At 32.9% G+C, this 14,820-nt stretch overlaps 1 protein-coding gene across 6 annotated transcripts in view; it reads left to right on the top strand.

The window, feature by feature from the left end:
- Positions 1–12,362, top strand: part of ZC3H6 (zinc finger CCCH-type containing 6) — a 52,446-nt gene extending 40,084 nt beyond the window's left edge. For all 6 annotated transcript variants that reach the window (XM_054701851.1, XM_054701852.1, XM_054701853.1 and 3 more), the window contains 7 exons: positions 113–229; positions 965–1,078; positions 4,136–4,243; positions 4,650–4,903; positions 6,438–6,931; positions 7,242–7,472; positions 8,973–12,362. In XM_054701851.1, the coding sequence (XP_054557826.1) occupies positions 113–229; positions 965–1,078; positions 4,136–4,243; positions 4,650–4,903; positions 6,438–6,931; positions 7,242–7,472; positions 8,973–10,432 (2,778 nt within the window). In that variant the 3' untranslated portion in view covers positions 10,433–12,362. The remainder of the gene's footprint in view (positions 1–112; positions 230–964; positions 1,079–4,135; positions 4,244–4,649; positions 4,904–6,437; positions 6,932–7,241; positions 7,473–8,972) is intronic.
- Positions 12,363–14,820: the final 2,458 nt, after the last annotated feature.

Genomic DNA, 14,820 nt, shown 5'->3' with positions numbered 1-14,820 from the left:
GACCACTTTTAATAGTGAATTTGTATTGTTTTCTAGATCCATTTGACTATACATTTTAATGACTATTTAATACTTCATATGGTGTATTCAAATGATTTTTTTTTCCTTGCAGTATAGTAAACCAGGGAAAAAATGGAAAGTTATGACTCAGGAATTTATTAATCAGCACACAGTGGAACACAAAGGAAAACAAATCTGTAAATACTTTCTGGAAGGGAGATGTATTAAGGTAAATTTATAGAGTTATCATCATAAATTACTTTAGCTTCCAAAATAGTCTTTAAATTTTAAAGTCTTTTGAGTGGGTGGTTAGTTTTTTAACCTTTCAAATATCTATAGTAAAACTGGTCATTCAAAATGTATCTTGCATGAAAATATTGTATATCAGAACTGATTTAATTATATTCTGCCACAATAAAATCAGATTTTATTTAACAAACACATAATGCTGACTGTGTGGCAAGTACAAAGTGGGTTGCTAATATTAAGTGTTTTAATCCTAGCAGTGAAGTTATGAAGTAGTTATTTTTATTTCCCCCATTTTATACATCACTAATTCAAAAGATTAAATAAGCCTCCACAGTGGCTCAAAAAAATGGTGGTGGGCCTCCCCTGGTGGCGCAGCGGTTGAGCGCTGGGTTGCGAGGCTGCCCACGGCCTCTGCAGCGCCAGTTCGATCCCCGGCCACTGGTAAGGGTCCCACAAAAATAAATAAATAAATAAATAAATAAAAATGTTGATGGAACCCAGACATTATCTTCTCAGTCATGATCACTGTGCTACCTCTTTGCACATAACTATATCCATTGTCTTGGGCAAGAATTTGAAAGGGTTGTTTAGATTATTAGCTCATAATTAATACTGATAAATCACCGTTGTTCCACCATGTAACATCATGGAGAAAATTTAATTCGTTTCTTTTTCCCCTTTCCTTTTGATTTACATTTTTTGTTCTTGTGAACAGGGAGATCAATGTAAATTTGATCATGATGCAGAGTTGGAAAAGAGGAAAGAGATCTGCAAATTTTATTTACAAGGTTATTGTACCAAAGGAGAGAACTGCATTTATATGCATAATATCCTTTATTAAAAGTATGTTAACCAAAATATTGAGGTTTTAAGGCATCACTGGGGTTTTTTAAATAGCATAAGTACAACCTAGAAAGCCTAGTTTGGTTTTAAATCTAAAATATCACATCACATAAACCAAGTTTCATCACCTTTTGTACTGCAAAAGGGCAAATTGAATTTTATTCTTTAGGTAAATGAAGTAACTTCGCTTTGGGAAAAAAATTTGTGACATAAAGGTACTTTATATTTTATATTCAGTTTATAAGTATTTTAAAATAATGTGCTTCCCGAAAGAGTAGTTGGCAAAATATTTATTCTATGACTTATTTTATTTAGGTTCTTAATTAGCATTGTTATGAATTATAAACTCAAAGTCTTATCAAAATTTTTATATAACATGATTATTGATTTAGTGACATGCAAAGCAATAATAAATATTGTTTGTGGATATACACAGATGTAATTTACTATGAAAAAAGTAATTGCAAAGACACATGCCACTTTTCTAGTTGTTTACCTCTAGGGAGGAAGAGAGTATTTGGATCTGAAGAGAATATAAAAGCATCTTTAAAATAACTGCCATGATTGACTTCAAAATATTTTTGAAGGAATTTGTTAAATATAAAAGCTGAGTATATGTGTTTATACAATATTCTCTATCATTCCCTGAACAAGTGAAAATTTTCATTAAATTTATTATATGTAAGTTATTAATTTTCTAGGTCCTATTTAAAACTAACACTCAGTAATTAAACACTGTATATCCTTCCTACATGAAATGATATCCTTCCTACATGAAATGATAATGCCATTTCACTTTGACTCCTGACTGTAGGTTTAAGATGTTTTTAAAGAATCAGTTTAAATGATTGTATTTTAATTTTGCTAAGAGCTTTTTAAATGATCACAGTAATAACCAACCAGGTGTGTTCCCTTTGGAAATGTGTACATTTAAATTGTATTCCTGATGCCATCCAAATTAGGATTTTGTATATATAGTGCTTTAAAATATACAATATTATTTATAAGTTAAACCTCCCCCTGTAAATATTTATCAGTAGGTACTCACTATCATTTATAACTATTAGAACCATTTCCCACTGATGTGAAACTGTATTTTTATAATAGAATGAATGTTTATGTTTCTTAATTAAATTTTTTGTGTCATTCACTTACATAACTATGTAATTTTGGGAGTAAAACCTCATACGCCCATACGTATACATGGTTCACTTACCTTCCTAGACTTTCTGCTTGGCTTCATGTATCTGTTAGCCCTCATGTCTGTGTTATTTTGCTGTAGCTATTTCTGCCTCACTAGCACAATTTGATATTTGGTAGGTTCTTTTTCCAGATAAATTTTGAAATAGATGCAATTTTGAATTTTTGATTCAAAAATAGGAAGGAAACTTCTGGAGATCAGTACAGGAAACTTGAGTTATGTATTAACAAGATTCAATTTGTAGATCATGGTTGGATCCTGATCTGAATAAAGCAATTTATATGAGGATATTTTCAGAAACTGTCTGGAAAGTTTGTGTTGACAGGGTATAGATGAAATTGATTTTTTCAAATTGATAATAAGGCTGTGGTTTTTGTTAAAGAAAATATTCCTTTATCTGTTTGAATAAATATGTAAATATTTATAGATTAAATGTATTTGAAATATGCTTTAAAATATGTCAGTGTTTAGAAGACAAGTTATAGAGAGAACATAAGGGTGTTACAGATTGCTAAATGAAGAAAATTATTAAACCTATATGGCTAGCACATGGGCGCTCATTTTATTCTTCTCTGTTTTGGTATATGTTTCATAATTTTCAAACTAAACTTTTTTTTAATCCTAAATAATGTAATTCTTTAAGGATAAACATGCTAATAATATGTCACAAAATCGTATTTGTGAGTAGATATATGTGTGTGTGTATTTTGTACATAATTTGTTAACAAAGTGTGTTCTAGTTAGGATTATGAAGATTCTTTTTCATTTAGCATTTATTGACCTCTTTAATTCATGTGGATTATATTTTAATCTGTGATGTGCAGTGAAGAACTTTAGTTTTTCCTTCTCATTCATGTAAAATGGTACCTTTACCTGATCCTAAATTTTGCATGTAACCTTCTTCTACATTGCTATTATACACTGTGCTATTTCACTACTCTCCTTTATAATAGTAGGGCATTTGTAATAGGGAAATCATCCTCCTTTCTTTGTCAGAATATATATGTATAATTTATCTTATTCAAGAAAAAGTAAAATTTTTCCTATTTGACATATTTCCTTAGAAATCAGTACTTTATTGAATGAACTGTTCTAAAATCTTTCAATCTAGTCTTGAATTTTTCCCCATAGTCATGTCATTTATAAATAATGGTAATTATTCATATTTGTACCTCTTATTTAATTTTAATTATATTGTTTATGTAATGTTTTAATGATAATGCCATTTCACTTTGACTCCTGACTGTAGGTTTAAGATGTTTTTAAAGAATCAGTTTAAATGATTGTATTTTAATTTTGCTAAGAGCTTTTTAAATGATCACAGTAATAACCAACCAGGTGTGTTCCCTGAACATACACCTTTGAAAATGTGTTTTTCACCATACTTTAATATTTTCTTTAGAAAATATTAAGTAGGATTAACCTATAATCTTCATTGTTTGGGTATTTCACGTTAACATGACGTATCAAACCCCTGTGTTTTCTTCATCTGCATCTTCATCTTACTACAAATTTATCTGTTGTGTATAATATTTTACTGTGGAAAATAATAGGGCTTACATAATTACAGTATTTCATAGTATTTGCTATAACCATAATAAATCTTTTTCTTTAAAAAGTTTCTTCATTTTAATAGAATAAGAGAGATTGAATTGTTTTTGAATGTTTTCTTGCATAATTAAAATATTTAATCTTTAAATTGTCTTATTGACATGATAGAAAATTCAGTACAATATAGTACTGAATAAGACACTTACTAAATTTCATCACTCTTATGTCTTTTGGTTTAAAAAATACTGGATTTTGTTTTGCTTGGTCTTTCCTTAATATTTTTGTTTACATGAATTTCCATGCAAATTCTACCATAGTGGAGCAAAATGTTACCAAGGAGACAACTGTAAATTTTCACATGATGATCTGACTAAAGAAACAAAGAAACTTCTGGACAAAGTAAGTGATGTTTTGTACTTTCATTATTTGTTAGGTCTTTGAACAGATTCATTTGACTCAAATCCTGTTTTATAAACCATATTTTTTAAAAACTGCTGAGAAATCGAGAATTTATTATTTTGCTTTATTCTATTGGTATAGTATGTTAGAAAAACAAATACTGGATTAAAAATTAAGACTCTTATTCTTATCTTTGTTCTGCCATTCAGAAAGCTGTTTTACTTTGAGAAATTTTCTTTACTTCTTTGAAACTCTTTATCAAAAGTGAGTTGTTGATCTCTAATCCATTTCAATTTTACTGTTGTATTTTCCTACTTAAAAAAACTAGTTTATTGCAGTCTTCAGAGATTTAAATGTGAGAAAGAAAGCTTGTTTTGATATAGCAATCTTTGCAAATTATTTTTAGGTATTGAATACTGATGAAGAACCCACAAATGAAGATGAAAGGGAGTTAGAAGAACTTAGAAGGCGTGGCATAACTCCTCTTCCCAAACCACCTCCAGGAGTTGGACTTCTGCCAACACCCCCAGAGCACTTTCCCTTTTCTGATCCTGAAGATGATTTTCAGACAGATATTTCTGATGATTTCAGGAAAATTCCATCTCTTTTTGAAATAGTTGTAAAACCTACTGTGGATTTAGCACATAAGATTGGGAAAAAGTAAGTTAAATTTTTTTTTAAATTGTGGCATTTCCCACCTAACGACTCTTAAGAAATTAGCTTGTATTCCAGGTTAATCATGTAATTAAACTTAGCATATATGTCATAGGCACCCTGATTGCTGCTTCTGCCTTCCTCTTTGTCCCTGTCCTCTAATGCCAACCATCAGTGCTATTCTCTAGGGAATTCTTAAGGCAGCTTCAGAAATCTCTTCACCCAGTAATCCCGAAGACACTGCCAGGTAAATGGGATTGACATTCCTCCCACCTTGTTATAAGCCTCCCTCACTGCTGTTGAATGTCTTCAGATAGTAAGTAATATGTCTTTAACATGTTTGGTTGTTTCAGAGAAGTATTTCCTTAGGTTACTAGAAGAAAACCTCTGGGTAGGATGGATCCATTCCGGTCCTACTGCCCATCCTCCAGGGCCTATGCACCTGGGCCTTAAGTCCCATTGTTGATTTTTCTTTTAACCTTCAATGCTCAGAGAAGCAATGAGATCTCAACAAATGAAGAACAAGAAAGTGATAGCAAACATTGCAATTTATGTGACCATTAAAAGCATTTCTATTAAAGTTAAGAAAAAAACACTACTGTTTTGTTAATAATATGTATCAGATCCTTGTCACTGCAAACAGAGAAAAATATGAAAGATAAATAGAAGTGGAGAGGCAGACTTACTATTTGGACATTTTCCTCCAGTAAACCCAAAGTAATCAACTGACAAAACTATTAAAAATAATAAATTAATAAGATGTCCAGAGGAAGAACAAAGTGTTTCTATATACCAACAGCAGCAACTTGGAAACTGTAATGGAAGTTGTATGTTTATGTAAATATAATTCTAACTTAATTATGAAAAAAAGTCTGTGTATACCTAGAAAAAGGAATAGAAGAGAACCAATACATTATCTCTGGATGGTATTATTAGAGGTAATTTTAGTGATCTTTGTATCTTTCTTCTTTGTATCTGTTAGAACAGCTGTTAGCAAGCAGCAAATAAGAAAACTGTCAGGTAAAATGAAGGCTAAATGAATATGTTGGTGTTTCTACCTATAGATAATATGGAATACATTGTTTCTTAACAATATAGTATTCTATCCTGTATAGAAAAATACTTGGCAGCTCTCCTGCCTGCCTGTTACTGTGGAAAGGCCTCTCTTTTTCTCCTTTCCTAATAAACCGGTCCTTTTAAAATGTTAAAAAAAAAAAAAAAAAAGGAAAAGAAAAGAAAAACATGCTTAGCCAATATTTATTAGAATTGTAACATTTATATCTTTTTTTAAATTTTTTTAAAGATTTATTTATTTATGCATATAAGAACCAGGCCAGATGTGCGGGAGGGTGAGAGGATTCACCAGAGACAGAGCAGGGAACAGAACAGGCAGACTGACTGAAATACACTGCTGAGGGGAGCAGTGGGCAAGACAGGAGAGGCTGCAACAGCGTCATAGTGCTGTGCTCAACCGCCTGCACCACCAGGGAGGCCCTCTTTTTTTTTTTTTAAAACTAAGGAATATTCTTTCTGTTTACAGGCCACCAGCATTTTATAATAGTGCCTCACCGCCAGGACCACAATTTCAGGAAAGCAGCCCACATCCTCAACATATCTATAGTTCTGGATCAAGTCCAGGTCCTGGATCTAATATGACTCAGGGACAAAATAGTCCTGTGATGCACCCAGGTTCCCCAGGACCTCATCCTGGTCTACCAATGCCACATAGCCCACCTTTGCCACCTGGTCCACCTGGAATTATAGGCCCTCCCAGTCAAGCTGGAGTACTTGTTCAAGATATACCTTTAACACCACCAAATATGAGTGGTACTTACCATTGCCTGGGCTTTCCAGAACATATGATGAAAGTACCTAGAGAGAATCACTGTTCTCCTGGTTTATCACATCTGCAAAGTCCTAGTGAAATGCAACTCAACACTAATTATGAGTCCCTACAAAACCCAGCTGAGTTTTATGACAATTACTATTCACAGCATGCTGTACATAATTTTCAGTCACCCAGTAACTCCAATGGTAAGTTTACCTTTTGAAATAACTCATTTCTAATTTAAATATGTAGAGGCCTATTTTTCGTTAAAAACATAATAAGAATATGTATTAAATGAAGCTAAGTAAAATGTGATAAAATTAAAACTTTAACATACGGTTGAAATTTAACCAAATCTTTGTAACAATAGAACTTCAGAAACTTTAAAAAAATTATAATCACATAATTTGATAATCAAGTGTGAATATCATTAGAACTTTAATTTTTTTATAACACAGTGGTACTCTCTAATGGAGTTTTGTACTGTCACTTTCACTTTCTGTGTTATATATGTAGATGGGATGTGGCATGGTGAATTTGCCCAGCACCAGCCTTCCATTATTCAAGACTCACTTAACCACGGGAGTGGATCTGATGGCAGCAATATGACATCTCATGGCCCTGTGCCTGCACCAAGTCTCCTTCCTGCAATGCAGAGAGCTCTCTTTGTCAGATTTACTCGGAAATACCAAGAAGATGAAGAACCAAATAGCACCCAGCCTCAAAAGGCATCAAGCAAGGAAGAAGGTGTGTCAGATGTTATAATAGCATCTTACCTATTTGGGATCATTCAGTTCCTGAAATAGTCTTAAATAGGTTAAAATTTGAAAAATTACATCCTTTGAACTATCTATTTTCAGTTTACCTCATAATTCCATCTTCTTGGGATTGATTTTGGTTTTCAGTGCCATTAATGCATTAGTATTTAATTATTTTAATTAATTGACTTGAATAGTGAATGTATCTGAAACTAGAGTGTGAACCCTGGATGAGCCGACTTGTTATTAATAAGTCTTTTTCTTCTTTTTAAAGAGAAGATATAGACCAGGAACAGACTGTCTTCCATTTCAGGAATTTTCACATCTAGCACAAGTTCAAAAGAATTCAGTCATTAGAGAAATCTTTATGGACATAGCCTTTATACTTAAGGTTCTGCCGTATTATTAAGGAATAGTATTTTTACTATAAAAGATTATATGGAAACATTAAGTTTACCTTACTATTTTTGAAATCAGTAAGTGCACAACTTTAGCTAACTAAGTTAAGGAGAGAAAAATGTAAAACATAATTTTCTTATGAATTACAAAGTTAGTATTTTTGGCCACTCTTAAACAAAATTTATAAATAACTGTAAAACTACGTAGCTACAAGATATTATGTGGACTTTGTTACATTTTCATTAAAGTAACATTAACTCTTCATTCCACAGGAAAATTGAGGCATTCCTAATAAGTTAATTTCATGTACAATTTAAGAAGCAACCATTTCAGTGGTTATATGTGTAAAGTCTTACAGAGCTTCATGAATTAATAAATAAAATTAAAACTTTTCTAGATGATTTAAAATTTTATACTGTGCTATACAATTGATTATGTTATATGAGAGGATTGTTTTCTCTCTATATAGAAGGCGTCTTCAGCAACTAGATTTTTGTGTTTGGATCCATTCTTATAAATTTTATCTGTCCTTTGATATAAAATTGATAAAAGATTTTAACTATCATTTTCTAGTAACTGCTACCCAATGACCTATCTCTGTTGTTCTGTTTTTCTTCTGTATTCACTTAATCATCATTATTAGTGTTTTGTTTTTGTTCAGATTTTTTTTTTTAGTATGTCTCCCTTCTTACTTGGTAAATTCAGAGCTATGAAATTTCAGAATTACTTGAGTTAAAGAGATCCAAAATATTTTAATATTCCTTTCCAATAGTTGTTTTTTTTTTTTTTTCCGTTTACCCCAATCTGGTCATACCAAACAAACTTCTGAGTTCCCTTTGACCAGTTCTAATGAAAGATCCTGACTTTTCTCTGACTAGAAGGACATCATTTACATTCAGATTTTGTACCTCTTTCTTTATAAAATGTAAGGACTGAACTTATAATTGTCATATTACATCTTGTTACAGCTTTGAAACTGTGACATTTCTGTGATGCATTTTCTTAAAATTAGAGTACCCTTATTTTTAATCTTAATTAAGGACAAATATAAATACTTCGTTCTTTACTATAAGTTTTTGTCTACATTTAGATGATACCGTTAACTGGTATTCCAGTAGTGAAGAAGAAGAAGGAAGCAGTGTCAAGTCAATACTGAAAACATTGCAGAAGCAAACGGAAACTTTAAGGAATCAGCAACAGGCTTCCACAGAACTCAGTACCCCTACGGATCCAAGACTTGCTAAAGAGAAAAGTAAAGGAAATCAAGTTGTTGACCCTAGACTTAGGACTATCCCAAGGCAAGACATTAGGAAATCTTCCGAGTCTGCCCCACTGGACCTTAGGCTTGTGTGGGATCCGAGGAAATTAAGAGGGAATGGAAGTGGTCATGTAGGCTCTTCTGTTGGTGGAACAAAGTTTGATTTACATCATGCAGATGCTGGCACAAAACACAAAAGAGCAGATGATGATGATGAAGATACAGAAAGAGAACTGAGAGAAAAAGCTTTCTTAATACCTTTGGATTCTTCCCCTGGTATTGTGCTCCAGGATCCAAGGTCACAATTGAGACAGTTCAGTCACATTAAAATGGATATTATCCTAGCCAAACCCAACTTTGCAAAACACATCGTATGGGCTCCAGAAGACTTACTTCCAGTCCCTTTACCTAAACCTGACCCAGTATCTTCAATCAATTTACCTTTGCCCCCTCTTATAGCTGACCAGAGGCTCAGTAGATTATGGAATACAAAAAGTGATCATCAAAATACAGTGTCCACTGATTCAAAATTAGCAGCCAAAACCAAAATTAACACAACAAATAGAGAAGGCTACCTAGAACAACTTGGAGACTCTCATAGTTCAGGAAATAAATTAGGAGATCCTAGACTGCAAAAAAACTTTGATCCTAGGCTTCACAGACACAATACAGAGTCTCATCAAGCTGTTCTGAAAGATTCACACATATCAAAGGGTGCCCCTCATTTAGTCAGATCAAATCCTGGCTCATCACAGCCTTCAAAGACAGTAGTTAGCAGTTCTAGTCCTGGGGCTTTGCCTCCATATGCCCCTAAACTCTCATCTTCAGCTGGCCTTCCACTGGGAGCTACAAGTTCAGTTCTTAGTGGTATTAGTCTATATGACCCTAGGGAACAGAGTTCCTCGTCTGCATCAGAGCTAGCAACAGAAAATGCAGAGAACCAGAAAAAATGTGGTGGTTTAAAAAGTAGTGACAAAAATGAGCCTTCTCCTGGAGAAGCAATCCTACCACAGAAAACCACTCCAAACATGGATGTCACTGTTGACGGGCCAGCTGACCCACAGGCAGATAGTGTCAGGGGCCCTGGTTTGGTTCAGGTCCCAGCAGTGCACAGTCTTCCTATTCAGGCATTAACAGGCTTAATTAGACCCCAGTACAGTGATCCAAGGCAGGCAAGGCAGCCGGGACAGGTGAGCCCCAGTACAGACAATGATCCCACTAGAGAAACGGACGACAAATCTCTGAAAGAGGTTTTTAAAACTTTTGATCCAACTGCTTCACCATTTTGTTAGCTATTGTGTATTTAAGCATTTCTTTTCACTCTTGTGACTATTGCAGTCCTCTGCTGTTTTGTAACTGGTTTACCTCTATAGTTTATTTATTTTTAAATTATGAACACTTTTCAGCTGCTAGTATCAGAACCACATGAAGTTATATCCTCTAAAGCCTGTGGTATTTTATATAATATTTTTATAACTTTAAGAGACTGTAGTAATTGACATAGAAACCTATATATCATGTTAGCTTCAGTAAAAGTACTTTTATTGTAAATAAACTATCATGAACTCAACACACTGCTTGAATATATGCCAGTTGTCTTTCATAATCAATGTTTAGATTAAATGATTGCCATTTTTATATGGTTGTTAGTTTCAAGCAATATGATGTATATTACTTTCGAGAAACAGTATTTTGACTAGGTTTCTCTGTCAACACAGAACTGATTAATATGTAATGCTCATTGCTAACTAAAATATAAAATGAACTAAGAAAACATTTTTAAAATCACCAGTAGCAGAGCAGTTCATGTTTAAGGGCATCACTTTTATTAGTATTGGCAATATTATTTGTGTAAAGGAGGCATTTGAATGTCATTTCTTTGAAGTATTTTAATGTCTATTGTATCATAGAAGTTGGAAATATATAGATTGTTTTGCTGACGTGAAAGATCCCCAAGTTCTCTAACAATTTTTAAAATTTAATTTTTCATATTAAATAGTTATGAGTTCCTATTGTTACATTGTGATGTTTATGTGTTTCTATGTTTTTTTGTCTTAGCAGCATAATATATTTCTTTTTCAAATAATGTAGCTGCAGTAATTGTATACATCATGACTTTGCAACTTTTAACCAAATTTTAAAAGAGCCAGTGAGAGTCTGTAGTGATAATTGCATTGATAGTGTTTTGATGTCCAGGTTCTATAATTCTTAAATAGCAAGTAAACACAGAGATTGAAGGTATAGTCAACTGTATATGGCTACCAATAAAGAATCTCTTTCAGATCTCACCTGACTGACATTCTATAACACAGGAGACTATCTGATGTTTAAGTATTTAATGTCTTCTCAGTGAAATCTAAATTGATTAGAAATTACATTTTTATGAAAAATAATGTATACTCATTCTCATGTGTTTATTGTAGCATATATAGTGGCAGCATTATTTGTTGAATACATATTATTTATAATTGAAACTAAGTATTCTACTGCTATTCATGTCTTGAACTGGAGGTATATGATAGTGTTTACTGATAACAACTCCAATAAGTAACTGGAAAAGGAGCATTTCATCATAAAAGATGGTGAGAATAGAGAAAAATCATTCCTTCGATAAAACAACCCTTGAGAAGTGATCTTAAAGATGAATAATGAAATATTTCTGTGGGAACCTAACAGCACATGGATTAATATTAATGCATATCCTATTCTTTTTATATTTTTTTAACTCTGATTTGATCTAAAATGGGAAGTGTACAAACTCTGCGTACTTAAGAAGTTTATTGTATTTTAAGTAGAAAGGAGGGGTTAAATTCCTACTGTTTATACTTTGGTTACAATACTGCCTAAAATGACTATAGGGGACAGTTTTTAGTTAAAAAACGCAGTTTGAAGCCACCATAATAAGGGTGTTTTTTTTTTTATTTAATGCCCAAATGAACTTTATTACTATTTTAAAAGTCTCAATAAAATGAATAAAGCTGATAAAAAAGAACACACATACACACACATTTGGATTCCAAAATATGATACCTCATCAAGGATAGAATTGCTGAATTTTACTTTGAAAAGATCAAAGTGGAATCCAACTTCTTCACAGAAGATCTTTTTACTACTAAAAGACGTTACAATATTAACGCCTATTAGGCAGTGTTCATTTACTTAGTGTTTTTGAGTGTCTATTATACCAAGTTTCCTATAGGCTATTTTGTAAGAAAGTTTGGGTTTACTTTCAAATTTAACATTTAATATAAAAATGTTTTATTTATGTTTAAAATAATGATTTTTTATAATACTTTTTAAAGATAACTTTAGCTAGGAGATGATTATTTTAATATTCTTCCATTTGCTTTTTTTTCCCTCACCAAAATGTAACAAGTACTCACTTTCTTCAGTGAATAACCTTCTCTTTAAGGTGAATTGGTATTTTTATAATTCATGTAATTTGATTTAACCCTGATAATGTAACACTGCATTTACTCTAGTAAATGAAAAGTACACTGAAAAGTAAATTCTATCCCTGTGCTTAGAAGTCACATATTTAGAGAGAAAACTAGTAAAAAATCTGGATGAGACCATTGATTGAGATGTAACTTAACTATTATCCCTACTGGTTTGTGACAGAATTGTATACCTGTTCACTTTTACATTGGATAGAGTACATATATGAGGGTGTTGAATTGGGCACCCAAATGATCATAATTTAGATTGCGCAATTACTTTCCCATATTGTTAGTTTTTGCTCTCAACTCCTGTCTATGCTTTAGCAGTTAGAACCTCAATCTGAACCTAGAAAGTGAATCAAGTATAGTGATTCCAAACTCTGTCTCAGCAATTATGTCTATTTCTGTACTGGACCTCTGTGTTACCTAGCTGTATGTACCAAGGCCCACCCAGAACTAGGCTGCAGTCAAAGTAGTCTGATTATGAAATGATGTTTGCTTAGATTTTGCTTTGTCTTTTAACTTGCCACAAAATCTAAATAGTAGTTTTCCTTGCTAGTTCTATAATACTTAAAGAGTGGAAGAGTAGTTAGTAAAACAATCCTGTATGAACATTCATCTAAGCTTCTTTGCTCAATTAGGGAGGGAGGAAAAAAACTGTGAAGGAGGGAGGGAGGTTTAAAGACAGTGAATCCATATTCTTATTCTGAATTTATTTATGTGCATTTTATGTCAATGTCCAGCTCCTTATCTGTGAAATGCATATAATTTTCACTGCTCACAAATTTGATGTAAAGAGTGAGTGAATTATTACTTTAAAGTATTTGTAAATATCACCTTGCTTTCTGACTTTCACAAATACAGTGATTACACTTGCAATAGGGTGCATTAAGTTTGTATGAATTTCGTAACAACATGGTATGGTTTGTGTGGTTCACCAGTTTTATGAAGTTTCAGATGATATGCACCAAAGACACAATAGAATTGCCTGAGAAGTTGTTTCAGAGAATATTAACCTATCTGCTTAGCAATTCCCTTAAACATTTTGTGTGTCAGCAAGACATGGGACTTTCCTAGTTCAGAACCAATAGATTTGTAGTGTTTATTCAGGTTCTCATCTACCTATTTTATACAGGTTGGATATTGATGGAAGGCTAAAGTCTATGTATGATACATGGTACATTTTGCTTAAATCATAGCATGTGTGATATGGGCAAAGTGACCGATTCAATGAGTAAAAGAGCCATTGTTTTTAGAAACTATTTATTGCCACCTCCTAGTGTGTATTTCTGCAACCATGTGACACTTAGGTCTTCCTGAGTGATTGCTTGCTTGATAAAAGTGTGATTTTTTTTTTTTTTTGGTTACTTGGTGCTAGGGACCAAGATGTGAGGTCTTGTCAAAATCTTTCCATTTGCACAGCCTGGGGTCTTAATGGTAGAGATGTTCCCCCTGAGTTTACCCTTTGGCACTGATGGCTGGACTCAGAAGAGTGGTCTGTGCTGTAAGTCGAAGGGGTGGGCTATAGTCAAGCTGTCGATTGATAGGGCCCTTGCAGTTTTCAGTAATTGGGCTTTCTGAATTTCTGAAATGAATTATAATTATCTTTTTGGAAATGGCTTGACACCCCTTGATGCTGTTATGTTCAACTGATGCTAGAAGGATCTATAAGCCATTTGTAAATTTAAATAGCTCAAAAAAGGCTTATTTTGGAAAATTAAGCTTTGACAACACGTAACCAAACAGGTCCTGGGTATTTAAAGCTGTGTTTCTCACATGTTATGATTTGGCATATTATATAATACCATTCCCCCAAGTAGCTTAATGTGATTTTTGGAATCAGTTTCAGTAGCTGCCCTCACTCACTATTGTTGGAACTTTGGTTCTGAATATGTTTATCAGCAGTATCTGTCAATAAAGCCCAAATTAACCTGCCTTTTTTGGAAAGAATATAGACCCAATAAAGGATTTTAGTTAACATCAACATATTTAGAATTTCTAATGTTTAAGAAATGAAAAGCACATTTTTAGCTGTATTTTAAACTTTTGGAGGCAGGACCTATATGTGTCTCCTTTTTCTGTTTCCCCTTAGAACAAGCCTACTTCTGGGCACACAGTGGATGCTTTGCCAAATTACTTCCCTATATCCATTCAAGTTTAGATTTTATAGGTGCTGTCAACTATTAGAGCACTTGTGACAGAAGCATTCCATGGCTATATTAGAAAGAGTACAGCTCATT

This window comes from Talpa occidentalis, unplaced genomic scaffold, assembly GCF_014898055.3.
Source record: "Talpa occidentalis isolate TD23 unplaced genomic scaffold, MPIMG_talOcc4v2.1 talOcc4.5, whole genome shotgun sequence".
Taxonomy (NCBI): Eukaryota; Metazoa; Chordata; class Mammalia; order Eulipotyphla; family Talpidae; genus Talpa; species Talpa occidentalis.
The sequence above is the reverse complement of the archived record's forward strand: the minus strand, read 5'-3'. Positions and strand labels throughout refer to the sequence as shown.